At 52.7% G+C, this 26,686-nt stretch overlaps 1 protein-coding gene across 3 annotated transcripts in view; it reads right to left on the reverse strand.

Moving 5' to 3' along the window:
• POC1A (POC1 centriolar protein A) overlaps positions 1–16,777 on the reverse strand; it is a 71,459-nt gene extending 54,682 nt beyond the window's left edge. For 2 of the 3 annotated variants that reach the window (XM_012643699.1, XM_012643557.1), the window contains exons 1-7: positions 16,432–16,777; positions 13,353–13,437; positions 12,132–12,303; positions 11,533–11,712; positions 8,942–9,049; positions 7,480–7,595; positions 708–841 (exon numbers count right to left, since the gene is read on the reverse strand). In XM_012643699.1, the coding sequence (XP_012499153.1) occupies positions 708–841; positions 7,480–7,595; positions 8,942–9,049; positions 11,533–11,712; positions 12,132–12,303; positions 13,353–13,437; positions 16,432–16,449 (813 nt within the window). In that variant the 5' untranslated portion in view covers positions 16,450–16,777. Of the gene's footprint in view, positions 1–707; positions 842–7,479; positions 7,596–8,941; positions 9,050–11,532; positions 11,713–12,131; positions 12,304–13,352; positions 13,518–16,431 lie in introns of all 3 variants that reach the window. The other variant, XM_012643627.1, reaches the window with a different exon arrangement.
• Positions 16,778–26,686: the final 9,909 nt, after the last annotated feature.

A 26,686-nucleotide genomic window follows, 5' to 3' on the forward strand; every position in this document is an offset into this window, starting at 1 on the left:
ATGTGTGAAAGGCCCAAACCCGGGCAAGCTGCTGAGGAGAGTCACAGGCAGCCCCACAGCTGGCCCACAGGGGCCCACCACTGGCCAGTGCCCACCCAGGGAGACCAAGGCATCAGATGCTTTAAAGCCTGCTAAGAGAGAAGGCCTCTGCTCCCTTGATTTGATTCCAGGAACTCTCAAACAAATGTAGAGATTTCCCTCCTCTTGCCTGCCTCTGCTAGAAACCTGTGGTTATCTCCATCTCTAGAAGTATCAATGGCTGCCAGTCCCAGGACCTCCAGGAGACCCTGATGTCAACTCAGGGCATGGGTTCTAGGACTCTACTCAACCTTTGGACCAAGGGACACCTGAGGCCATTAGGGGAGAGATTCCATTTAGCCCCTGGGGGAAAGTTTGCCAACCATGCCCAGATGCGGCCCCCAAGCACACAACCCCTCCCCCAGTTTAACTCCCATACTCCCTTCTCAGCTATACCAGTTCCCAGCCCAGTGATCTTCCCAGTTCACAGGAAAGGCCTTCATCCATCTCCCTGCAGGTCATGTGGGTAGCAAGCCTGTTTCTGCATCTCACTCTACTTCCCAGGCCATGAGGGGACCACAGTGGACTCCAAGGGAAGGACATCTCAGGAGAACCCAGCCCAGCACAGGCCTAGAGGTGGCACCTCTGCCCTACTCCATGCCACTCAGCACCAGGCCAATGCCTCTCACCTGATGCCCGTGGAGTGTGTAGAGCAGCCGGCCCTCCATCAGGTCCAAGATCTTCAGGGTCGAGTCGCTGGAGGCTGTGATCAGGTAGTTTCCCGACGGGTGGAAGGAGAGGGCATTCACTGCTGCGCTGTGCACTGGGGGAAGGACATCAGATAGGTGCTGGCTAAGAAGCATACGGAGCACAGCTGAAGCCCGGGCCAGGCAATCGGGGCCAATCGAGGCTTGGCATGGGCCTGACGGGGCTAGGCCAAGGTGGCCATCGGTCAGAAGAGCTATGGGGAGCCCAAAAAAGACCTCCCAGGAAAGCAGCACAATCAAAGGACAAGAGAAGACTCATCCAGAGGCAAGGGTGAGCAGTGGGAGACGCAAAGAAGGTGGAAACATGGCAAGCCAGAAGCACCAAGTGATTCCTTCACCCTCTCCCATGACACTGAACAGTTGAGCTGGAGCACAATAGAGCGCTCACACACAGCACTTAATCTGTCTCATATACTGTTTCTTTAGGGAAGACAAATGGAAAACAAAACCCTTGAAGTGCTAATACAACGCCACTGCCCTATGGGAGGCAGGCAAGCAAGGCTAAGACACTCTCAGGCAGTCAGGCCTGGCTTCAGATCCCAGCCTCCTGCTGGCCCACCTGAGCAAGCATCTTGACTGCCCTGAGCCTCAATTTATCCATCTGTACTACAGCACCCATATGTTGGGGTACTATGGGCATGCTACCAGGTTAAGCCCCTGAGGCCTTTGCACAGAGTCCTCAGGCCCCAGTGCCAGCATCGGTGTCCCTCTCCTCTGTCCCCACAAGTCCCATGCAACTCCAGGTCCTGCCATTTTACCCACTCAACAGCTCGGCCCTGTCCATGGCTCTCTTTTCCCCACTGTTCCAGCCCAAGGCCCACCATCTGTTCTGGTGTCCCTCACTCCCCAAGATCCAGCCACTCCAGCTCTGCAACTCCCCCAGCCATGGAGCCTTCCTACTCTTGTTCCCAACAGGCCTGGGAGACTCTTGCCTTTCCCTTCCCCTGACCTTACAGCTTACCACTTGGAGTTACCTCCTCTAGGGAGCTTCCTCTGACCTCCCCATTGGGGCCACTCCCTACATTTTTCCTTCCAAAACATGACAAGCCTCCCTTCGGTTCACTCTTCACATATATGTGCAGCTGTCTGATTCACGTCTGGGTATCCCATGAGACCGTGACCTCCACCAAGTGGGGACTGTGTTGAGTCCCTGGCTTCTGGCTCAGTGCCTAGCACCAAGTGGGACCCAGAAAGTGGCTGGTGAGTAGGTGCTTAGGCTGGATGTCCAGAAGTCCCAGCAGGCTACACAGCCCTCTCTCAAAGCCAAGGGCATGTTCTAAGTGGAGCTGGGATCAAGCACAGGCAGTCCACATGGGGACAGAGCAACTCCACAGCCAATGTATGGACCAGCCGCATCACAGACTCTCACGTAGCATTGCTGCTGAGGAAGACTCTGGTGCTTTCCTTCCCATTACCAAAGGCCTGATGAGGAAATCACTTTAGTGGGACTAAAGTAATCATGACCCTGCCAAGTCAGAGTTGCTACAAACATAAAGGCAAATTCAAAACCAACCCCTCACCCCAGCACTGAGAGGCTGCAGGAACCCCTGCTGGGCTGATAAACATACCTACCACAAAACGGCCCTTGGCAGGGCCTGTGGGGATACACAGAGCCCCTCAGATGCCAGCCTAGCTGACGTGCTGATGTGCTGGGGAGTATGGAAACATGTTCCCATGCACGCTTAGGGGAGACAGCCAAGGCTTTACGTAAGATAATATTTATATCTGAACAACACCCTCCGCATGCCAGGAGCTCCATGAGGCAGCCTGGGGAGGGGCTACCAAGGTCTCTGCAGCCAGCTCCTCGAGGCAGAATACACAGACCCCCTTGCCTGCACTGGGTTGAAGGCCACCCCCACCCCCACAGGGGACAAAGCCAGCAGAGGGCAGCCAGTGGCAGGAGGGGAGGCCAGGGCTTCCCTAGCATAGCACCAAAGCAGCAGGGTCAGCACGTGCATACCATAACAGGGCCTCCCGCCTGGCCAAGCCCACCCAAGGGAGAGAAGCTCTCCCAGAGGAAAGGCAACAGAAGTCCCGCTCCACATAAATGCCAGAAATACCAAGAAATACCTGGAGCCATTTACTCTAGGAGAGGGCTTGGCCTGGCACACCAGTTTTTGGGAATGCCCCAGACACCAGGACCCACTCCACCTTTCCCCACTTGCTCCCTGACTCATCCACTGGCCACACCAGCCTCTGCTCTCACGCCTCCCTGCCTCTGTAGAGGTGGTGGGGAGGCAGCAGTCCAGGAAGGCCTCACCTTCAGAACCACCCCTGCATGATAATTCCCCACAAGGGCTGCCTCATGATGGGGTGAGCTTCTCCTGACAATGACCTGAGCAGCAACTGTCCAGAAATGATCCACTTTTCATCAAGTCCAAAGCTGCAGGCCTTCTTCTTGGCTCCATGGCAGATATCAGTGATGACACACGCTGCCATTTGGGTGGCAGCTGTGAGCTCCAGGCCTTTATCCCTCAACTTTCACCCCAAAGAGAGAACTTCAATTCAGGGTCAGAGATACACCAATGTCAAACCTCTATAGGTCACCAGGAGCCCAGGGAGGGTGGGATGAGGCCACAGCCCCTGTCCCCAAACACCAGGAACTGGTCATGGCTTGTGGGCAGCATGTGGCCTAAAGAGAGACCTGAGCACCCACAATCCTCTCTGCCCACACTGCTTTGCATGTAGAGGTCCTCAGCAAACCTGGACCCACTAACCGATCAGCCCCAGACTGACCAAGGGGTCCAGAGAAAGCCTCGGTACCCAAGTAGGAGGTGCCCTTCTGGGGCAAAGCAGGCCTAGCCCAGGCTTGTCACTGGATAACGGACCTGTGCATGCCATAAACTACAACGCACATTATGGGTTCTGGGATGGGGGCTGCTGTTCAGATGTCTCAACAGTTTTAACATGGGCTCTGAGCATATGGATCTAACCACCTCATGGGGATTGGCACTCCTGGGGCTCCACAGCCCGTTGACTCCTTGCGGAATTGGGAAGTCAGGACTGCTCCCCACAGCAATAGGCCAGAGCCAAGCAACCCCTTGCCTGTGAAGAGAGTCAGACAGCCTGAGAGAAATGGCACCAGCTGCCCACTGTGGCCCAAAGCCCCAAGCAGGCTCCAACTCCAACAACCTGAGCCAGAACAGGAAGTGCCCTCCACGGAGCGCAATTATGCAATGGCTGGAGACAGGCAGGCTGGGGCTTGCTAGCCGCACACTGCAACATCATTAACCAAATTCTCTCAGAAGAGCCCATCAGCTTCACACACCTGAAGGCCAGTCAGGAAGTGCCTGGTGTCCATCCAGAGTCACCAGGGGAGACAGTGGGTGTCACTGTGTCCTTAAAAACTTTCCCCTGGGTTTTATAGAGATCAGGGATATAAAATAGATCAGGCATCTGCTGCCACAGTACTGGGAGCCCTTCTTGAGGAATCAGCCTCCAAAGAGATCCCACTGCCCCTGTGGGGGAGGGAGAGCTTCTCAGGTAGACGGTTTCAGCTAGGGGCTCTCTCAGGAGCCCCTAGACCCGAACAGATCTGGCCAGGTCTCTCCATCAGCAAAGAGATCATTGAGCCCTTGAGGGTGAGCCTAGAGGCTATGGGATGAGTTTGCTAACCTGTGAACACCTGCCATGTGCCATGGCATGGAGCGAGAGCTCAGGGGGAACCCAGTCATGTCTGCAGGGTACTCCAAGTTCCTCTAAGCCTCCAATCTACACTAAGGGTGGCTTAGGAACAAGACACTGCAGGCCACTGAGTAGCTCCGTTACAAGAGACAAGGCCAGCAACACAAGCAGACTGCAATCCCCCAGCAGAGCCTATCAGCCACACACACTCAGGTCCACGCAGGACTCGGTCCTTGGGGCTCACCTGCATCCACCTCCACCTCCCCCACCCTGCCCACCCCCAAGCCTGCTCCCTCAAGAATCCCAGGGCCCTCCACGGTGGCTCACGCCTGTGACCCTAGCACTCTGGGAGGCAGAGGTGGGAGGATCACTTGAGCTTAGGATTTCAAGACCAGCCTGAGCAAGAGCAAGATCCCATCTCTACTACAAATAGAAAAAATTAGCCAGGTGTGGTGGTGCATGTCTGTAGTCCCAGCTACTTGGGAGGCTGAGGCAGGAGGATTGCTTGAGCCCAGGAGTTTGAGGTTGCTGTGAGCTAGGCTGATGCCACAGCACCCGGGCAATAGAATGGGGGTCGGGGGGAGAATCCCAGGGCCCTCTCCCCAGCATCTACCACTCTCATCAACTGCTCTGCAGTGCTCTACCTCCTGACCACCCTCTTGACAAGACGTCACCCTCTTTCACTCCCTGGCTCCGCCCTCCTCAGCCTTCCCATACTGGGAGATGAGACTCATACTCCTCACTCTGGCTGCTTTGTGGAGCTTTTTCTTCCATGGTCCCTCAATTGTAGGGCCTGGGATGTGGCTTCAGCCCTTCTCCCACCCTAGATCCCTGGGCCTAGCTGCCTCCTCCACCCCCACAGGGTCAGCCTCTGTCTCTACTCAATCTCCACAACCCATCCTCTGGGCCTGACCCCTCCCTCGCTCTGATACCAGCCCTCATTTTGACATTGGGCATGGAGAGCCTATCCACCAGTCACTGGGGCACACCAGTCCCCACCCAAACAGGCTCTCAACACAGCTGTCCTCTCAGATGTCCCTCCTCCCTTCATTCCTCAAGTGACAGGGCCAGTCCCAGCACTGCCAGCCAGGCCACATCTTTGGGACGCTGGGCAAGAGATGGAATTTAAGGCTCTCCCCAATGGGTACCTGCTGCTATACCCCATGAACACCAGGCCCAGGCTCCTGATCCATCAGAGAGGGGCCTGGACCCCCCCAAGGTCACCTAGAGATCCTCTCCTCCCAGCGTCAAGGCTTATGTAGCACAAACCACACACCTGCTCTGTATTACAATCCTCATGTGGATACTCCCACCAGACCCACATAAGGCCCACGAGGAAGGCCCTATTATCACCTCGTACAGAAAGAACCACAGCATGTAATACCACTGCGCTGCCTCTCACCTTCCCTTCCCATCCACGTCCTCCCTCCTCTGCACCTGCCCACCTTCCCCAGCCCGCTGTGCAGATATGCCCAATCCCCAACCACCCTACCCTTAACTCAGGCCTGGCCCAGAGCAGAAGACAAGTGTCTAAGGCTGAAGGAGGGAAGGGAGAGGTGTGGTCTCCAAATGGAGGGTAGGCCCCCTGCTGCTCTGTTCTGGAAGCTTCTGTCTGAAAGAGCATCAGTGACAAACTCCAGGGCTCCCTGTATAGTAAAGAACCTGTTCTTGTGGCTAGCCCCTGCCACCTGGTGGTGGTGTAGGGTACTGCACGCCTTAACCAACCAGGTTGTCCTCACCAGACCAGACACCAGGACCAAGACTCTCAGCATCATCAGTGTCAATGTCCTCATCACTAACACCATACTTTTGTGTCAGCCACTCTCAGTTCTTGACACAAACCAACTCATGAACCATCTCAACACCACCTGTGAGACAGGCCCTACCACTGTCCCAGAGGCCGTATGGAGTCAAGTGACCTGCCCAAGGTCACACAGCTGGGAATGCTAAAGCTGGCTGCAGAGCCCATCCTCCACCATGTGCTTTTCAACACCAGGATCTTCTCCCCCTTCTCATTTATCCCAAAAACAATTCTGTCCAAGAGCCAGCTAGGGAGGACTTGTGGGGAGTGTCAGGGGAGAGCTGTGAACCCCAAGCCCCACACCTGTGTATAGCCACGTCCCTCCCACTTCAGATGTGGATTGGGGATGTGAGCTCATAAACTTTAAATTTAGTCCCAGGTCAATCACTAGAGTTCTTCAAACAACTCCAGCTCTGCCCCCTTCCTGGTCTCAGCCCTGTGCAGTTTCACCCATCGCTGTTTAGCCGGCTGTACGACTCCTAATTTCTCCTACAGCCCACGGCAGCTCCCTTCCCTGAGCTCCATCCCCAGAACTGGGGCGCCTCATGGCCCTGCCCAGTCGTCCCTGCTCCCAAGCCAGTTCCATACCCCAACACCTTCGGCTAGCTCATCCTGAGCACATCCAAGTCTGCCCTCGCCCCCACCTGGAGCCTGACATGAGCCCATGTCCACTGCCCACTGCCCTGCCTTCCAAGGACTATAATTAAATCAGAGGGCACAGTCCTGGGCCTGCCTCCTGAACCTGGCCCCTAGCTAAGTCAGCCTTCGATATGACTCATGGCTCTACATCTGTGGAGGACACTGTGGGGCCAGAGGTGGACAAGGTCCAATGCTGACCCTCTACTGACAGCCCTGCCCCCTTTACCACAGGTCAAGGGTTGTCACCTTGGCCCTGGAGGGCAGGGCCTCCATTACAGGGAGAGGCCAGTGGCATGCACAGCCCCTGAGAAGTGGCCCTCCAGGGCAGCCCTGGCCAGAGACCCATTGAGGACTCCTCATCTGGCCCTGGAGCGTGTGTGAGACTCTGCTACCTTGGAGATAGACACCAAAGGGCTTGGTGAAAGCCAGGTAGCCCCACGTTTCATCTCCTGGCCAAGGTTCCAAGTCAGGGCAGCCATGCCACAGACTACCCACCCCTGGAATCCCAACAGACCTGGGACTCCTCCCCACCCAAGACCATCCTCAGGCCCATTTAAGCAATGAACCAACGCCTGGCACCAGCAGTTCCATCACGGCTGCTCTTGTGCCAGGAGGTTGTTCAACACTCACGCTGATAATGCTGCAACAGCCGGTGAGTCCGCACATCCCACACCTTCACTGTGTTGTCCATGCCAGCAGCAGCAATGCACGTACCGCTGGGGTGGAAGTCCACGTAAGTGACAAAGCTGGAAAGACAGGGACCACCACGCACTATAGAAAGTCTGTCCTGGCTCAGGATAAAATTTAAAAAGGCCACTGCTTCCCCATGCCTGTGCATCTGCTGATGCTGTTCCCTTGACCCAGACACCTCCTTTCTGCCATGTTTCTTTACCAGGTGGGCAAGAGAAAGCAAGAAGTAGGAGGTAAGAACAGTGGCCGGCAGTGAACTAAGGTGGACTTACCAAGAACCCTGCCCACCATCAATTTTTTTTTTTTTTTTTTTTTTTGAGACAGAGTCTCGCTTTTGTTGCCCGGGCTAGGGTGAGTGCCGTGGCATCAGCCTAGCTCACAGCAACCTCAAACTCCTGGGCTCAAGCGATCTTCCTGCCTCAGCCTCCCAAATAGCTGGGACTACAGGCATGAGCTACCATGTCTGCCTAATTTTTTATTTCTATTTTTAGTTGACTTGCTAATTTTTTCTATTTTTAGTAGAGACAGGGTCTCACTCTTGCTCAGGCTGCAATTTTTAAATATAAGTAGAGAAAGCTGTCTTCAGACCTGATGGTCAGCTGGGCTGTTCTGGGGTTTTCAGAGTTGGAGCTGGTACCCTTGCCAGGGCTGGCTGCAAGGCAGATCCTGTCAGTTGAAGCTCAGGTGCGAAGGTCCAGCAGGGTTATGGGGCCGCTGGCCCACCTATCTTAAGGAGACAGGCCAAGAGCCCTCACTATACCCATACATGACACTCAGGCTGTTACCATGTCCAGCTCTCAGGAGGGGCCCTTACCTGTGGTTCCCAGGCTAACTAAGGAGGGCAGAAGCTGAGGTCCATTCAGGAACCTGGAACAGTTGAGTCTCTACTCAAATGCAGGCTCCTCCCTCTCTCAATGATGTGGCACAATATGAACAGCCACCACCTGCTATAAGAACCTGATGAGGCTTTCATTTGGAAAGCCATCACAACAGGTGGAACATACTAAAAAGCTTTACAACACAGTTGGGTCAAAGCATGATATAGACTGGAAAAAAAAAAACAGTTGTCAAGACTGAGTTCAACTGCTCACAGATGGGCATGTTGCGACACTGAGTACTAGAAAGTGAAGGGAAAAAAGAGAGGCCCAAAGAATTACATGGCGTGAGGTTAAGTGCTCCTGTTACTTGTGGGAAGGGGAAGGGGCTGAAACTTCCATCTACACAGGAAAAGATGCAGAGCTTGGTTGCCAGCCCTTGCAAAGGAGACCAGACAAACAGCAGCAGAGACATGGCGGCTGTCCCCTATGGTTCCAGCTGCTGAAGGCCACTGGGCCTCCTCATGCCCAGATCTGAGCTCTGTGCCTGAGCGCCTGCAAGTGGAGGACAGCATCCAGGAACTCACCCGCCATGCTCGCAGTATGAATGGACACACTCCCGGCTGTTCTTGTCCCACAGCTTGACAGTCTTGTCATCACTGGCAGACACGATGAGCCGCCCATCAGGGGAGAACCTGAACCAGATGGGGCACAAGTCACACCACTGACCAACAGATGTCATGGGCGCCATATGTATCTTCCATAGCAACCCTTCCCTGAGTGCCTGCTACCTGACTCCGGGAAACACCCGGGGTTACACGCCCTGCTCTGGCCCCAAGTGATCCAGGGCAAAGTATCTCCCCCTCTCTGTGAGATGAATTAGAATGGTGCCAAAATGATAACCATGTGATAACCATGTACATTCGTTAATTGGCTAGATTTAACCATTCCACAATGTATGTATACTTCAAAACATCATGTTGTACATGATGAATACATACAATTTTATCTGCCAATTAAAAAAATTTGTCCTAGCACTTTTGGGGGCCGAGGATTGCCAGGAGTTTGAGACCAGCTTGGGCAACACAGCAAGACCCCATCTCAACAAAAATTTTTTAAAAAGTAGCCAGATGTGGTAGTGTACACCGATAGTCCCAGCCACTCAGGAGACTGAGGCAGGAGGATCACTGGAGCCCAGGTGTTCAAGGCTATATTAAGCTATGATCATGCCACTGCACTCTAGCCTGGGTGACAAAGCAAAATCCTATCTCTATAAGAAAAAGAAAATCTCAACACAGTATTCCTGGCAGCAAACAAAAAAATAAAATTAAAAAAAAAAGTAAAAATAAAAGAAAAACCAAAAACTGAGTGCCCTAATATATCTTTTCAGGGACATATGGATTGGTATCATATGAGGTTTTACTTCTGCATCATATCAGTTTTACTTCTATTTGGTTATATCTTAATCATGATTTGTTATTGAAAATGATAACTTTTAGCCCTTGAGAATTTTTCTTTTCTCCCTCTAAAGAGTTTTCCAGGAAACTGTGACTAAAATTTGAATGTTATAAAAATTGTTTCCTTTATTTTTTTTTCTCCCCCCCCCCTTTTTTTTTTCCTGAGACAAAGCCTCACTATGTTCTTGCCCAGACGGGACTTCAACTCCTAGGCTCAACTGATCCTCAGGCGTCAGCCTCCAGGTTGGCTGGGATTACAGGCAAGAGCCAGCACACCCATCTATTTTTTTCTTCTTGAATTTGTGAAACTGATCTTTCATGTTGCTCTTTCTTGTTTTTTTGCTTACTTAATTTTAAGCACAAACAACTCCTCCACTCCATCTAAACAGTAAACTCTGACAAAAAGGAAAAAATAAAAGTTCTTTCTGGCTGCTCTAGAGCAAAAATGAATTTAAATAAATAAATAGAACAGTGCCTACCTCATGGTAAGCACAGCAGCATAATGCACATAAGCCTCCAGCACCACACGGCATGTGGCACCACACGGCCCGTGTTGACTGCTGCTATTATTAGCATTAAGGTGGCCAAAAGCCCAACATCAGTGTCATTATCCTGTGCCCAGGTCCTCTGAGTCTACATTTGACTCGAGTATGGGTCAGCAAAACACGATCTGCCAATAAAAAGGCATGAATGTCCTGGGGACCCACCACCAAAGGCCCAGTGTGGGCTTGACACCCCAGTTTGCTGGCCTGGCCCCTTCTATCCTCAGGCCCCTGGTTATCAGACCCCACAGAGCAATCAGGAGCCTCCCAGAACAAAGGAATGAGGGTGCCCTGGAAAATGAGTAACTTGCATGGGGGCCCCAGAAGAACACAGCTCAATAGTCCACAGCCTCTGACTCCCATGGTTTCCTAGTATCCTCTGGTCACACCCAACCCCTTCCTCTGAAGCAAAGATATTTGACACATGAGAAAGCCCTGTTGAAAAGGAACCAAATAAATTAGAAGTAGGCATATCTGTGTCTGCAATTCTCAGACCTTGAAAGGTCCTTTGGATCACCTGGCCCCCCCATTCACGCAGCACAGGTTCCCAGGCCAAAGGGAGGGTCAGCCTCCAGGCCAAACTCCCTCAGAAGCCTAGGCCCCCATCTGGCAGCTCCGGAGCAAAATCAGCCTCTGAAGAGAGCACCGCAGAGGACAGTAAAGCAAGCCTAGTGCCAGAGAGACTTGGTACAAACTTTAGCTCTGCCACTTACCCACCACGTGCTCTGGGGCAAGATACTGCACCGTTCTGAGCGTGTTGCCTCATCCGCAAAGTGGAAATGATACCACCTAGCTTGCAGAACTCTCATGAGGAACAGGAAGAATACATATACTGGTAGTACTGACATATAGAAGTTGTTATTGCTAATAACAACTATTGTTATTGTTGACTTGGCTTATTGACTTGGCTTGTGCTATGTCAGCACAGATGTCAGAGGGTCATCATGGCTGACAATGGACTAACTTATGTGTCATTCATCAGCTCACTGAAGCTTCTCAACAACTTACAATCCAGGAACTATTATTGTTTCCATTTTACAGATAAAGACACAGGCACAGGGAGATTAAAGAGAGGCTAAGTAACTTGTCCAAGGTCACAAGCTGGCACTCAGCAGCCCCTCTGAGCCACCTCCCAGCCCCCAGGTCCCTCCAAGGGTCTCCAGACAAGACAATGCTCACTTGGCACAGCGGACCCAGTTGATATGCTGGCTCAGGGAGAACAGGAATTTCTGGCGATGAGTCGACCACACCTTGACTGTCTTGTCGTCAGAGGCCGTCACAAGAGACTGGCCATCACTGCAGAAGTGAACACTCCTCACTGTGGCCGTGTGTGCACGAAACACAGTTGACTCACCTTTGCTACAAAGACAGGCATCACAAGTCAGGAAACCCACAACAGTGACAGGAGGGCACACAAGTACATCAAAGCTCTCCCCACCCCTCAGGCACCCCTCCCAAAGTCAGTCAGACCTGAGCGCCTCAGTCCCCAAAAGGGAAGGCCAGAGCCTCTCCTATAGGAGCAGAGCACTGCCCCCACGCCCCCACCCCACGTGTGAGCAGCATCAGGGAGCATTTCTTCAAGGATGGCTGGGGTCAGCCCAAAATTCCTCTCCTAACTCTGAGGGAAGGGCTCCAACTAAAGGCCCAGCCACTGATAGCACCTCCTCAGAAGCAGGGTAGATGCCACATTGTGATAAGTCCCAAGCCAGGGTAGGGGTAGGACAGCTCTGGCACCAGGGCCCCAGACTCTGACAAGCCCCTCAAAGTCTAAAACTCACACATTGGGCACCCAGATGCGGACGGTCTTGTCTCGGGAGCCTGAGGCAAGAAGGTGTCCCGAAGGGGAGAAGTTCACACAGGTGACGGCATCTTTGTGGCCCGTGAAGCGGTAGGCACGTGACTGGGGCTTCATGTGCCAGACCATGAGGCAGGAGTCCATGGAGCCACTGGCTGAGGAGAGTGGGTGATGCTATGACCTTCAACTCTAGCAGGCCTCAGGTTGACCCAGGACTTTGAGGAGGCAGGAGTAGCAACAGGCCCAGCTCCGCCTTCCCCAACATCCACAAGCAGGGCAGTGAGAAGGCTCCCCATGGGGCAGGCCACACCTCCAATGATTGCCCACTGGGCCTATGGCCCAGCAGTTCTCCAAGCAGTATGCCCACATGGGAATAAGACTGACGAAGGCCCTTCACGTGCCAACCCTGGGCGGCAACTCAGAGCTCTGGGAAAACTAAGTACCATGGGGCACTAGGTCTCCCCACAGATACACCCCAGGGGAACTAGAGAGCAGGTCCTCCCAATGCTGGGGAGCCAGCCCAACCCACTCAGAGGGCCCGACTCAGTAAGAAGTCTAGAGGAGGGCCCAAACAGATCAAAAATGACTTCAGTTCCCTCTTAACCTATAGCATACCACAAAGCCAGCAGCCTCTGGCAGGGGCCTTGACGGTAAGATGAAGGGGCAAGCCTTATCCGTGAAAACAAGAAAACGCACTCATAAAAGCTGTGTATGAACCCCCATGCAACCAAGGAAGGGGGGTGCACTCAAATGCAGCATAAGGGCAGTGGAAGAAGGGGGTTCCTGGCTCTGCTCAACATCCTTCTCACTGGTAGGTCTCTTCAACAAGGTGTGCCACATTACTATGGGCAACAGAATCAATTAAGATTCAAGGAAAAGGAGCTACTGTTTAGGGCTCATTCCACAGGACAGACCCAAGTGATTGGCTAGGGTGTACAGGGAAAAGCCCAAACCCCGATCCCACCCTCAAAGGCTATGTGACCTTGGTAAGGCCCCTAACCTCTCTGAGCCTCAAGTTCTTCACATGTAAAATGGAGCTCACAAAGCCCAGCACCCAGAGAGCCGGGAGGTGGAAGCAAGATGCAGGTCTAGACAAAGTTGTGCTGTCCTTGCTATCCTCTGCTTCCCTGCATGCTACACCTCCCAGATAGAAACTTGGCCTTCTCAGCTCATAACCATGCTTGGACAGGACGTCTCCTCTTACCCAGCAGCTTCGTGTTGAGACTGAAGTCCACACAGGTAACCGCATCTCGGTGGCCCTTAAAATGCCTCTCCAGCGAGGGGTCTTCCTGGGGGAGAGCCATGGTCAAATGTGTGAAGCCATGGTCAAATGGGTGAGGAAGGGGCTTCCCTGGGGCCAAGACTCTTCCTACAACAGCCAGGAGGGGTTAAAAATGCTCAAGGCATGATCTTTTATAAAGAAAATCCTAAAGAATCCTAGAGAACTATTAGAACTGATAAATGAGTTCAACGAGGTTGCAGGATACAAAATCAATACACAAAAATCAACTGTATTTCTGTACACTAGCAATAAACAACCCAAAAATTAAAAAAAAAAATTCCACTCATGATATATGAAGAATGAAATACTCAGGAATAATTTAACAAAAGATGTACAAATGTACAGTGAAAATGACAAAATGTCACTGAGAGAAATGAAAGAGGACCTAAAAAGTGAAAAGACATCCTATGTTTGTGGATTGGAAGATGTAATATTAAGATGCAATACTGCCCAAATAAATCTATATTCAGCATAATTCCTATCAAAATCACAGGTACCTTTTTTACAGAAATTGATAAGCTGATCCTGAAATTCATATGAAAATGCAAGACACCCAGAAAAAAAAAAAACCATCTTTAAAAAGAACAACAAACAAAAACAGTCACTGTGGAAAACAGTTTGACAGTTCCTCCAAAAGTTAAACAGAAAGTTAGCAAATGATCCAGCAATTCTAGGTAAATATCCAAAAGAATTGAAAACATGGTTCATTAACCCAAATGTCCATCAAGAGATGAATAAACCAAATGTGGTATATCCTTACAATGGAATATTGTTCAGCCATAAAAAGGAACGAAGTACTTTCTACTAAGTGAAGTATCCCAAGAATGGAAAAATAAGCACCACATGTACTCACCATCAAATTGGTTTTAACTGATCAACACCTAGTGCACATACCGGAATAACATTCATCAGGCGTTGGGCAGATAGGAGGGGAGAGTAGGGGATGGGTATATACATACATAATGAGTGCGATGAACACCGTCTGGGGGATGGACACGCTTGAAGCTCTGATGGGGGGGCAAGGGCAATATACGTAACCTAAACATTTGAACCCCCATAATATGCTTAAATTAAATAAATAAATGAATGAACGAATGAATGAAGTACTGACGCATGTTGCAACGTGACAATCCTTGAAAACATTATGCTAAGTGAATGAAGCCAGGCATGAAAGGCCACATTTTGTCTGATTCCATTTATATGAAAGTCCAGAATAGTCAAATCTATAGCATAGAGACAGAAAGCAGATTAGTGATTGCCAGGGACTGGGGAGAATGGAGAAGGGGAAGAAATGGAGTGACTGTTATTGAGTACGGGTTTCTCTTTGGGGAGATGAAAATGTTCTGGAATTAGATAGTGATGAGAGTTGCACAACACTGTGAATGTATTAAAAAAACACTGAACTGTATACTTTAAAAGGTGTACACCAGGCACAGTGGCTCACGCCTGTAATCCTAGCACTCTGAGAAGCCGAGGTGGGAGGATCACCTGGGCCTGCAAGTTTAAGTTTGCAGTGAGCTATGATGACACCACTGAGCTCAAGCCGGGGCGACAGAGCAGGAGACTCTGTCTCAAAAAAAATAAAATGTGAATTTATGGTATGTGAATATCTCAGTAAAATTATTTTTTGAAAAGCCCACAGAGTAAACAGGGGCCTTTCAGCAACCTCCATCTCAGGAATCAGATCCCATCATCTCAATCCCACCATGGACTGACCAATGAACCCAAAGGTCAGCTCTGGACAGGCCCCTGCTGGCATCACCACCATCTCCACTCTACCCAATGTCAGAGAAACAGCCAGGCCATACAGGACACTGCTTTGGAAGACACTAGAGAGAATATTCCAGAGACACTACCCAACAGCATCTTGTGTCTCAGCATTTGAAGGGTTATACCTCATCTCCCCCAACCCCAAACATCAGAAACTTCAAAGAAGCATTTTAGGTGCTCCAGGGGGCCCAAAGGCTCCTCTTGGGAAAAGATGTCACTGGGGCAAAGCAAAGCCACTGCCACCCGACAAAGCTGTAACTAGAACAAAGGCCCTATGGCCCTGTGCCCAGCTCTACCCCCCATACACCTGCCTAAGTCCCTCTTTCAACAACAGGGGGAGTGACAGCTGGCAGAGGACCTCCAACAGAGCAGCACCTGCCCCATCCAGCCTCCTGCCCTCACCTGAGCCTCCTGGAAGAACAAGTGTAGGAGAGTGCCTACCTCTAGGTTCAATGGGCAAGTTCAGGTCCACCCCTGACCGGTGGGCCCCTTGGTAACTGCCAACACTCTCTCCTCTCTTGTAGCTCCCTACAAGTGGGCCTCATCTCCCTCAACAGTGGTCTATACATCAAGGGAGGAGGCGGGGTTGTAGGGAGAGTACCAAACTAGGGGTCAAAAGTCTGGACCCTCTGCCCAAGTCCTCACATGCCTAAGGGAACCACAGGCTACCACTCCCTGACTCTCCACCCAGCCAGAGGGCCAGGCCCGTTCAAAACCACCTCTCAAAACGAGCGGCTTTGGAGTGCTCCTCTCTGGCCTGTGGAGGAGCCTGAAACTCGAACGAGGCGGCCCCGCCCAGGTCACACTGCAGGCCTAGGCCATCCCAGGCATCCCAGTGGCCTGCTGTTCCCACGATGGAGGGAGCGTATACTCAACAAGACCCCATGACCCCACGCAGCCATCCACTGCTCAGGATGAGGAAACAGACTACAGACACCCGCAGGTCGCAGGTCACACCTGAGTTGGGACGTGCTCGTGTCTCCCCCACTAAGGTGCAAACCCTCGAAGCAGGGACTGTCTGTTCGCCCCAAAACCCCCGCACAGGGCCTGGCAAGCAGGGGGCGCTCCGTAAGTGCCCCGACCCAGCACCCCCCGCACAGACTGTCAAACGGGCTGGAGAGAACCGCCCTGGAACCCGGCGCCCCACCCGCAGCCGTCGCTCCGGCCGGCCAGGCGCCCACCGTCCCAGCGGGGAGCTTAAGGCCTGGGGCCGGCGGCGGCAGGGACTTACCGGGCAGGGCGCAGCCATAACAGGGCTGGCGGCGCCAGAGGCGCCTGAAGAACCCGAGGCAGCGGCGACGGCCGTTGCGGCCCGTTCAGTTTCCGCGCCCCCAACGGCCGCCAATAGCAACGCGGACCCCGTCGCCGGGTCCCGCCCACCGCAATTAAAGGAGACGCGCCTCAGCTTTTTGCCCCCGACCGGAGGCAGGGCTGTGTGACAGGCGCCACGGCCACCGCGCCCAGCTCCGCCCGGCCAGCCAGCCCACAGATGGTGCCGCCAAAGGCCCCTGCCTGCCGTCACTCATTCCTCCCGAGAATTTAAAAACCGCAGGATGAGGGGCTCGTCCCACCGGCCCTGGCCCGGCTAACGTGACGGCGAGCGCAGCCTTCTGGGAAATGCAGTTCCACGCCGTCCTCGCCCTTGAGTCGGCAGGGAGGCGGGACTACATTTCCCAGGAGGCGGGCCGGGTTTTCCACCGACGCGGCCTCTGAGATCCCGGAAGCGGGGCGCTCGTGGGTCGTTGTGGCTGTGTGCCCTTAAAGAACCCGCTCGCGCTGCCAGGTTTTCGCACAAAACTCCATTAAGAACTAATTATTCGCCCCTCAGTAACTCTTTAAATGGTTCGCTCCTCCGAACGCTCTTTGGACAAGTGTCGATTTAAAAGAACACGAGCCACTCGGAATCACAACTACGGAGTGTAGAGATCTAGGTTCGATTATTAGTTTTCGCCCTGACTAGCTGTGCGATCTTGGGAAGAACGCCTCTGCTCTGTGGGCCAGTTTACCCACTTGCAGTAAGAGGGAGCGTGATGGAGCCCGGCCCTCAGGTCCCTTCAGCCCCTTTAAACGTTTAAAAGGAGGTGGCATTCCAGGGGCCTGGCCACCAGAGGCCGTCCCTACTCACTTTTGCGGTCCGAATACCCAGACTGTCCTAATCTTTCCTCTACCCCGCCTCACTACCGGCATCTTCCCAACCTGCAACTGACCCGCCCCGGATGTTTTGCAAGATTCAGGAAGCTTCCACGACCTCTCTCCTGGGCAGGCTGACTTAGCCAGACTACAACACTGATACAATCTGTCCAGGCTCTGAGGCTTCTTACCACATCAAGACCTGACACTGTGTCCTTGGATCTGCAAACCGTAGTCGAGTTCAGTAAACTCAAAAACCGGCACATGGGAGGGACCTGGCACGTGGAGGAGTTTTCTTTCATTTGGACTTGGAAGGTCTGAGGCCAGACACAAGAAACGTGATTTGGTATAGACTTGGTTCCTTGATGTTAAAACTGTTCAGACTAATTTAACTTAGACACTATGAAATTGTCCTTAAAATCACAACACACCCTGAAATTGTTCCACATTGTTCCAAGGACAATTTTTAAGTCTTCCCACCAACATTCGTGTCTTATTCAGTTGTTCTCTTGTCTGCCAGCCAAACATTTACACGAGGAAAGTTAAGGAAAAAAATAAAATTAAATACAGAAAAATCTATCCACTAAATTTAAGGGTTCTTCTATTGTTGAGTGGTAGTTTTGGTTTTGGTTGTGTTTTGTTTTTGTCAATTTTAGCTATGGAACACCCTGCTCTGTAGGGAGCTTGTAATTTAGAAGACTGAGTTTAGAGAAACTCATCTGTAAAATGGTTTTCAAATGTCAGGTTTGTCAAAGAGAGAATCACTGGAAGATTTTACTTACCCTCCCTAATCTTTCCAGATCATTCTGTCTTCTATCCCTACTCACCAGGGAGGAGAAGCTGGGGATGCCTCACCCCTTTTTGCTCATTGCTTCACCAAAAAAATGCAAAGACTCTGCCAACAACACATAGACAACCCAAGATCTGCTGCTAGCGCAACCTGCGTAAACCAAGAACACTTCCTGACTGGGCAAGTCCCCTACCCCAATGCCACTTCCATTAGATTGGACTCCAGTTCTGACTGAGGCCTCCATATTGTGGCAGAACTCAGTGTTGGAGGAGCCTCAATGTTGGAGGGACCTTCATGTTGAGGGGGGTTGGAAGGGAGCTTCTTTTTCAAGCTCCCCTTAAGCAGGAAGTTCTCTGTCCTAGTACAAGCCCACAGTGGCCTCTCCTGCAGGAGTCTCTTACCCTGTCCTCATTCCCTAACCTGCTGCCCACGGGCCAAGGCTACCCCAGGGTAGGGCAGAGAAAGAAGTGGGAAAAGCAGGGATCACACCCACCCAGCCAGCCTGCATCTGGCAAGCCCCATCAATGCTATCAGTCTGCCCTGCACCTGCCAGTGGTGTGGGTTTGAAACTCTGAACAGGGCATCCTGGGGCTTGTCCCGGTGTTAGGCAGATCTGGGGAAGAGTCCAGGCCCTGCCACCTCCTAGCTGGGTGACCTAGCAAGAGTCACACCACCTCTCCCAGTCGCTGTGTTCTCGATTATAAAATAATCATAATAACATACCTGCCACAATGGGGGAGGGGGGATTCCATGAGCTATTAATTCATGTCAGAGCTTGATATTGAGCTGCCACATAATGTGAAATATGTGACTTCGTACTTCCTGTGCTCCGACAGTCTGCTCCATTGCTTTCCCCTGGCTTTCTCTGCTCCGGCCATATTGACCTTCTTGCTGTTCCTTGAACAAGAAGGTGCCAGCCTCACTCCCATCTCAGGGCTCTTGCAGCGGCTGTTGTCCCAGTGTCTACTTGGCTCAATCCATCATTTCCATCAGGACTTGTGTTCAAACGTCACCTTCTCAGTATGGCTTTTCCTGCCCACCCTACTTAATATATCAGCCCACACCTACCCTATCCCTGCTTTATTTTCCTACAGTGAGTGGAGCTCTGATAGGAGAGAAGAGGAAAAGGGGTTCAGCTGTAGGGACAGGCTAGGTAAAGGTCTGCTAATAAGACTGAACATGGATTACCTAGGGAACAGAGACAAAAGAGGTGGAGGTCAGGAGTATGGCCCGATTGTAAGGCCACAAATGTAGGCAAGATCCCTGGGGATTGGTCTCAAAGGGTCAGGGGGTCACCTGTCCCCTCCTAGGGCAAAGGTGAACCAAAAGAGACCCCAGATGGGGCTATGGCACCAGGCCCACCTGTTATGGGAGTGACTCCTGCAGGGTGCCCCTCCCCAGGAAGTCCCATGGCAATTCTGGGCCTCAGTGGTACCCACAGTGGAACTGGCATGCCCCTGTATGTCAGCTTCCTCCAAAAGCAGGCCACGCCCCAGAGTGAGGAGAGATCCAATGTGGCCATAAGCCTTCCACCTCGCCCAGCCCTGCTCCTCCATCCAACATCAGTGGCTACTCTGATAAAAAGGCCTTGATGCTAGGGACATTAGGGAGACCCTCTAGATAAGCACCCCATTCAGAGTCCTTGCTCCAGGGAAGCCAAGAGGCAAAGGGTCTCCAAGCAGGTTGAGTTCAGTGAGTATCCTCACAGGGGTTTAAGCTCAGCACTGCGGATGTCCATCTGTTGGCCGGATGGCAGGCTTCTGGGGAAAAGGAGGGGAAAACTTGGGGGTGGGCGTTGAAGGACAAGCAGGTATTCCACAGTGACGTGGGCACCCCGGGCCCTGGAAGGAAAAGGTGCCGGATAGCAGAGACACAATTTTTGCAGGCCGAGGTGAGTGGTCACAGGCCCCTCTGGTGTGGACTCACCTCTGCTGCCTCCTGCTCATCAGCTCCCCTGCCTCTCAGAGACTGTCCCAGCTCAGCTGCAAGGAGCCAAGGGGCTCGCCCAAGTGAGGAAGTCTTCCCTGTGGTGAGTCATCCTTGGGTCCCAGGTGGTCTCAACCCCCACAAGTCACTCACCTGCTCAGTGCCAGAGCAGCCACCCTGTGCAGGAGGGAGACTGAGTTCCAGAGAGCAGGGGGTTTATCTTCTGGTGGTGGAAGAGGACGAAAGAGACTGTATAGATGTGGGCTGATAACACAGCCTCTCCAGGGCTTGCCGTGTGCTCCTTCACTCAAAGCCCATCTGTGGCTCCCCATGCCCTCGGGATTACATCAGACTCCACATTGCCCACCTGCTCTGCCCTGCCCCCTCCCCTTCCCTCCCATCCCACTAGGACTACCTCCTGAGCCAGAACTTCCCACCCTGGTGCCTGGTCTACACTGTTCCCTCTACCTGGGAGGCCCCTGTGTCCAAGCTCCTCAGGGGAAATCCTGCCCTCTAACCTTGGTTCAAATGTCCTTACCTCCCATGTGCAGAAGGAATGGCTGTCTGTTGTCTGGACCCCAGTGGCTTAGTCTGCTTGGACTCCCGCAGGCCAGCTTCTCCTCCATTATGGCTACAGGAGCCAGATCTTATTCAAGCCAAGTATCCATGTGCTCCCAGAGGGAGGGTCCTGTCAGTTCATTCTGATCCCCTCTTGATCACATGGAATGGACGAAGGTGTATGCACAGCTGTGTGCACGTGTCTGCATGCATGACTGAGAGTGCATACATGTGTCTGTGCATGTGAGTATGTCTGTGTGTGCATACACGTGTGCATGTATGGGTTTAGCTGCGTCTGTGTTCATGGCCGTGCCTCTGTGTGCATGTGTGTTTGTGTGTTTATTTGTCTGTGTCTGTGCGTGGGCATCTATGGATCTTTGTGTGCATGACTATGTCTCTGAGTGCTTTTACGTGCTTCATGTGTGTGCCTATGTGAGATTCTGTGCATGTACCATGTCTGTGTCTCTTGGTTTAAATTTCTCTAGAGACAGGATTCAAGGGTAATTCATGGCTCACACCTGCAATCCTAGCACTCTGGGAGGCAGAGGCGGGAGGATCGCTTGAGCTCAGGAGTTCAAGACCAGCCTGAGCAAGAGCAAGACCCCGTCTCTACTAAAAATAGAAAAAATCAGCCGGGCGTGGTGGCATGTGCCTGTAGTCCTAGCTCCTCAGGAGGCTGAAGCAGGAGGATCACTTGAGCCCAGGAGTTTGAGGTTGCTGTGAGCTAGGCTGACACCACGGCACTCTAGCCCGGGCAACAGGATGAGACTCTGTCTCAAAAAAAGCAAAACAAACAAACAAAAAAATACAAACAAACAAAAAAGGGTAATTCATTTATTTGGGAGGTGATTCTAGGAAACACTGGGAAGGAATGGGAAAGTGGGACAGGGAAGGGAAAGTGGCAGCAACAGATATGTTATTAAGCAAGTTACCGCTACGGGTGACCAGGGCTCGATCCCATTGGAAGCTATGGGACACGGTACAAAACAAGTCCTAGGTCATCCCACCTGAGGTATAAGGGAGTCTCCACCCATCCTCAGCAGCTGTGGGTGAGGCACAGCACTTCCAGCCCACCCTACACACAGGCCTTGAGCTCCTGGGACAAAGGAAGCCCTCAGGCACAGGGTCTCCAGTACTGGCAGCTGGAAGTCAGGCTTGTGTGCACAAAAATGGCAAGTGGGTGGGGACCAGGTAGAGCATCAACACAAGCTGCTATACCATGTGTCCACATGTATGTGTATGTGATGGTGCCCTGTCATGCCACATGGACACAGGAACTCCAGTGACATCTCCTTGTGCAAACCTCTATTGGTCCAGGGAAAGGTCAGAACAACATCAGCCAAGCCCTGGCCTTGCCTTCCTTCCCTCCCCCAGCCTGGCTGTTTCAGGACTGCCAAATCACACCAGGCCTGTGCCAAATTTGACCAAATAGGTCTGCACCCACTTTGGGCAGTGGCAGCTCCTGCCCGTGGGCCAGAGTAAAGGCTGAGGGTCAGCATGGTGGCAGCAGGTGGATGGGGAAGTCTCCATGAGAATACCATGCAGGGGGCTGGGCCCCACCCTGTAGCCAGTGGGAAGTGCTGGGAGTTGGCTGTGTTGGCAAGGGGCACAGCCAGTGCTCCCCTTTAGAGGAACCACTCTGTGAGCAGGGCTGGAGGCCACACTATTGCGGGATCAGGGGGCTGGTTAGTGGAGGTCAGAGCACCTCCAGAGAAGGCTGTTAAGATAGCAGAGCCGGGTAGATTGTTCAAAGCTCTAAGTGTGACAGGTGACTAGCCCAGGGTGAAAGGGGATGTTCCTGGTGTGACACTGCCAGGGGCTATTATTCCTCTTTGGGGAGGGGTGGTGACCAGTTACTACCGTCTCAGCAAGGTTTAGGAATTCAGGAGCTGTGGGACAGGGGATCAAAGGAATAGGGACAGAGGAGCTGCCAGGTCTCATCGGCAGGGTCTGCTGGCTATCCGGCAAGGGAGCAGGAGGGGGCGGTGGAGGAAGTGTGAGAATAAATTGGGGAGAGGCTCAAGGAGCAGAATGGGCAATGCCAGGAGCTGGGTGAGACGGGAGGAGGCTGAGTGCCTCCGGGAAGTATCCTCAGCAAAGAGCGAAGGTGGAGGCCCCAGGCCCTGGAGACACGAGGAGCAGCAGGAGGAAAGGGGCCCAGCCACAGGGAGAATGAGACAGTGCAGACAGAGAGGCAGCAGGGGCATAGGGGCAGTGCCAGGCTGTGGGGAACCAGAATTCCCAAATGGACACTTGAGAGTGACATCAAGGACTGAGGCCACTGTAGGGCCTAGGGGAACAGTGAGGGCACCCCTGAAACCTGCTGGGGAGGGGAAGAAGGAAGGTGGCTGGGGCTCGGGGAAGCCAGGACCCTGGATCTTTAGGAACTAGCAGGGAAGGGACAGGGCCCCCGTAAAGTTTGGAGTAGGGGGTGCTGTAGCTTTTCAGAGGATGGGAACAACAGAGAAGGTGACAGATCAAAGGAATTGTAGGAGAGAGCTCAGCTCATGAGCTTGGAGCTATGCAGAGCTGGATTCTAATTCCAGGAGCAGCCCAGCTTGCTGCGTAACTGTGGGCAGGAACTCAAACTCTCTGAGCCTCAGTTGCCTCACGTAAAATGGAGATCATAAGAGAAGATGGGTGTACTGGTTTCCTGTGGCTACCATGACAAAGAACCACAACTGGGTGGCTCAAAACAGCAGAAATTTATTCTCTCATAGTTCTGGAGGCCAGAAGTCAAAAGTCGAGGTATTGGCAGGGCTGTTCTTCCAGGGGAAGACCCTTCCCTGTCTCTTCCGGCTTCTGGCAGCCCAGGAGCTCCGTGGTTTGTGGCAGCATCCCTCCGATCTCTGCCTCATTCCTCACATGGCTGTCTTCTCTATGTGTCTCTGTGTCCAAACTTTCCTCTTCTCATAAGGACACTAGTCGTGGGATTAGGGACTACCCTAATCTAGCATGACCTCTTTCTAACTTAATTACATCTGCAAAGTCCCTATTTCCAAATAAGATCACATTCACAGGTACTGGGGGTTAGGATTTGAACATATCTTTTGGGGGATACAACCCTAGGGCAGACGGTTACTGTAAGGATTAAACCACAGGCCTGGAACATAGCAAACTCTCAATAAATGATAGCTTAAAAAACAAGGGCAGGCAGGGGGAGGCTGAGGGCGCTCAGGCTGGCAGACTTCTGCATGTACCCACATACTTACACATGCACGCATGCGTGTGCCTAGGCAGGTACATGTGCACAGGAAGTAAAGCACCATTTATGGAATCATACCCAGGAGGGCTGAGACAGGTGACTCAGGGACCTCAGCCTGTGGCCCAGCAGAACCAGGCTCAGGGCATAATGTCAGCTTCCTGGATGGAAACTCTGCCAAAGTCAAAGCTTTGCTCATCAGAAAATTCCTTGGGAATCTTGAGCAAGGCCACTACTGACATCATGTGCAAATTTATAGACAGCTCCCCACATCCAAGGCTACTCACACCCACAGTCTTGGCATGATGGGGGAGGGCTGTGGGGTGCTGCCAGCACAGCCATTTAGCGTGAATGGGTCAGGACACAGAATCAGACAGGCCCCAGGGACCCCAGTGAAGATTATGGGCAGCTACTCCCCACCAGGCAAAGTAGGAGGTCCAGAGGGGGACTGCCACTGCCCCATCGCCTCACCACAGACCGGCCCAAGCTAAACCTCCTTCCCTCCAGCTGCCCACTGGGGTCACCCCAAGCAAGGCCAGGGCCAGTGGAGGGTGGGATGGGGAGGACAGGTCTGAGCCCTGTTCCTGCCCGGCTCAGAGCCTTCTAGTTTCTGCCACAGGACACCCTCATCAGGGTCACAGGTGAACTAAGTTTATCTGCACTACCATGACCTCTGTGCAGATAAGTGAGGAACACGGAGTGCTCCAGGATTAGGACACAGGGCAGCACTGATAAGGTTCATGGAGTGCCAGTGATCAAGCCCACAGGGCAAGTCCCCACCACCCTAATCTGGCCGCCTCTCCCTTCTCCCTACTCCCTCCCAGCGTGCCGGACCTGGCACAGGACCAGAAAGGCTCCCTCTGTGTCCTCCTGTGTGAGGGCCCCAGCTGCTCAGACTAGGCTGGGCTGGAGGCCTGAGCTTCAGCCCTGTTGGGGCCCCTGGACTACTCTGAGCTCCACTCATTTCATAGCACCCCCAACACATACCCTTGCGTGCCCAGCCCTGTACCCAGTGCTGGGATGGAGCCATGAACAAGATGGCATGGCCCTGGCTTCCTGGAGTTGGTAGAGGCTAAGGAGGTGGCAGGGTTCGGGTGTGAAGAGGCAAGCTGAAAGTAGGCTGAGGGAGTGGGTGGAAGCTAAGGCATTCAGGGAGGGCCTCTTAGAAGAGCAGGGGTACAGGGACGGGGGTGTGAGTGCGGGTATGGGGCAGGGATTGCCCCACCAACACTGGGGGCAGGAACATTACAGGCAGAAGAGACAGCAAGAGTAAAGGCCTAAGGTGGGGATTTGCAGGGTTTAAGGGACAGAAAAATGAGTTGTGAGGAGGATGTCAACGAGGTGGGTGAGCCTTGCAGACTCCTGAGAGGACCTGGCTTCTACTCTGAGTGAAAGCGGGTTATGGGAGGGCTCTCACCAGAGGAGGAGCTCCATGCAGTTTGTCTTTAAAAAGATCACTCTAAATAGAAAACTTAGCCAGGCGTGGTGGCATGTGCCTGTAGTTCCAGCTACTTGGGAGGCCAAGGCAAGAGGATCGCTTGAGCCAGGAGTTTGAGGTTGCAGTGAGCTGTGATGACGCCTCTGCACTCTAGCCCGGGTGACAGAGCGAGACCCTGTCTTTAAAAGAATAAATAAATAAAAACTTAAAAGCTTATTCTGGCTGCCCTGAGGTAAGATCAGTGGTTTTTCAAGAGCGGTCCCCAACAGCAGCACCTGAGAACTGGCAGAAATGCAGATTCTCAGGCGCCCGGCTGAATCAGAACCCTGGGGAAGGGCACAGAGGTCCCTGTCAGAAGGAGCCCTCCAGGGATTGCTGGTGCCACTCCAGCAGCATCACCCAAGTGCTTCTAGAGAACTCCATCCCCACCACACCCCACCGAACGCTCTAGTAGAAAGAATTCTGTGGTCAACTGGGTGTGGGCTCCCCCACCCACACCCCTGAACGCTCTCGACACATAGCCTATTAAAGGCTCTGCCAAACCCAACAAAAAAGACACCCATTCACCTTTGATCTTCCCAGGTGAATTATATAATAGGCTTTCTTAACTTATTTGACCATGGGACACTTTTTTCAGAGCTCACTTTATAAACATCTGACCACACTGAAAAATGCTGCTTCAGGTGCATTCTGGTTTATTTTCCCTGGGCTCCCACACTGCACCTGACACAGAGTGACCATCAACAACTGCTCTTTGAAAAGTGCATGACATTCCCCAGAGTGACCCTGATTAGACTCCGGTGATTTACAAATCAACTGACCTTTCCCCAAGCTCGGGGGGTACTTGACTACAGTCCCTCACACACTGACTCCCTGGGCTGCCCTGAGAGCACAAGGGTCTGGGAGGATCCGAGAAAAAGGAAGGGACGAGGGAGGGGCTACTGCCTTGGCCTTCACAGAACAATGACCAGCTCTGGTGCCCAGAGTGCCCACCCTGCCTGAGCTCATGGCCAAGTCACGAGGCAGCTTCTCTAGAAGGCATGGCCCAAGAAGCACTCGCTGGGCCCAGATGATTTGTTGCTTGTAGAAAGCTCAGGGGGTCCCAGGAGGTAGTCCAGCCAGCCCCTACCTCCAAGCTGGGCAGCCATTCCTCTGGCCCCTGTAGACAACCAGGCATCAGGCCTGCCTCAGGGGCCCCTTTGAGGCCTCAAGGTCAGCTGAGCTCTCCTTTGCTCCCGAGGAAACCTTGCTGGGGCCCATTCACTAGCGAGAGGCAGGTGGCCATGACGTTCCAGTAGACACTCGGGAGCCAGATGGCCCAGAAAATGCCAGGCCACAGAATCATGGCTGTCTCCATCATGGTACCCAGAAGTGACTTGGAACCACCAGGTCTATGCCCCTGTGAACAAGTAGAGAATATGTACAGCTATTATATATTAATT

This window comes from Propithecus coquereli, unplaced genomic scaffold (assembly GCF_000956105.1).
Source record: "Propithecus coquereli isolate 6110/MARCELLA unplaced genomic scaffold, Pcoq_1.0 Scaffold1, whole genome shotgun sequence".
Classification (NCBI taxonomy): domain Eukaryota; kingdom Metazoa; phylum Chordata; class Mammalia; order Primates; family Indriidae; genus Propithecus; species Propithecus coquereli.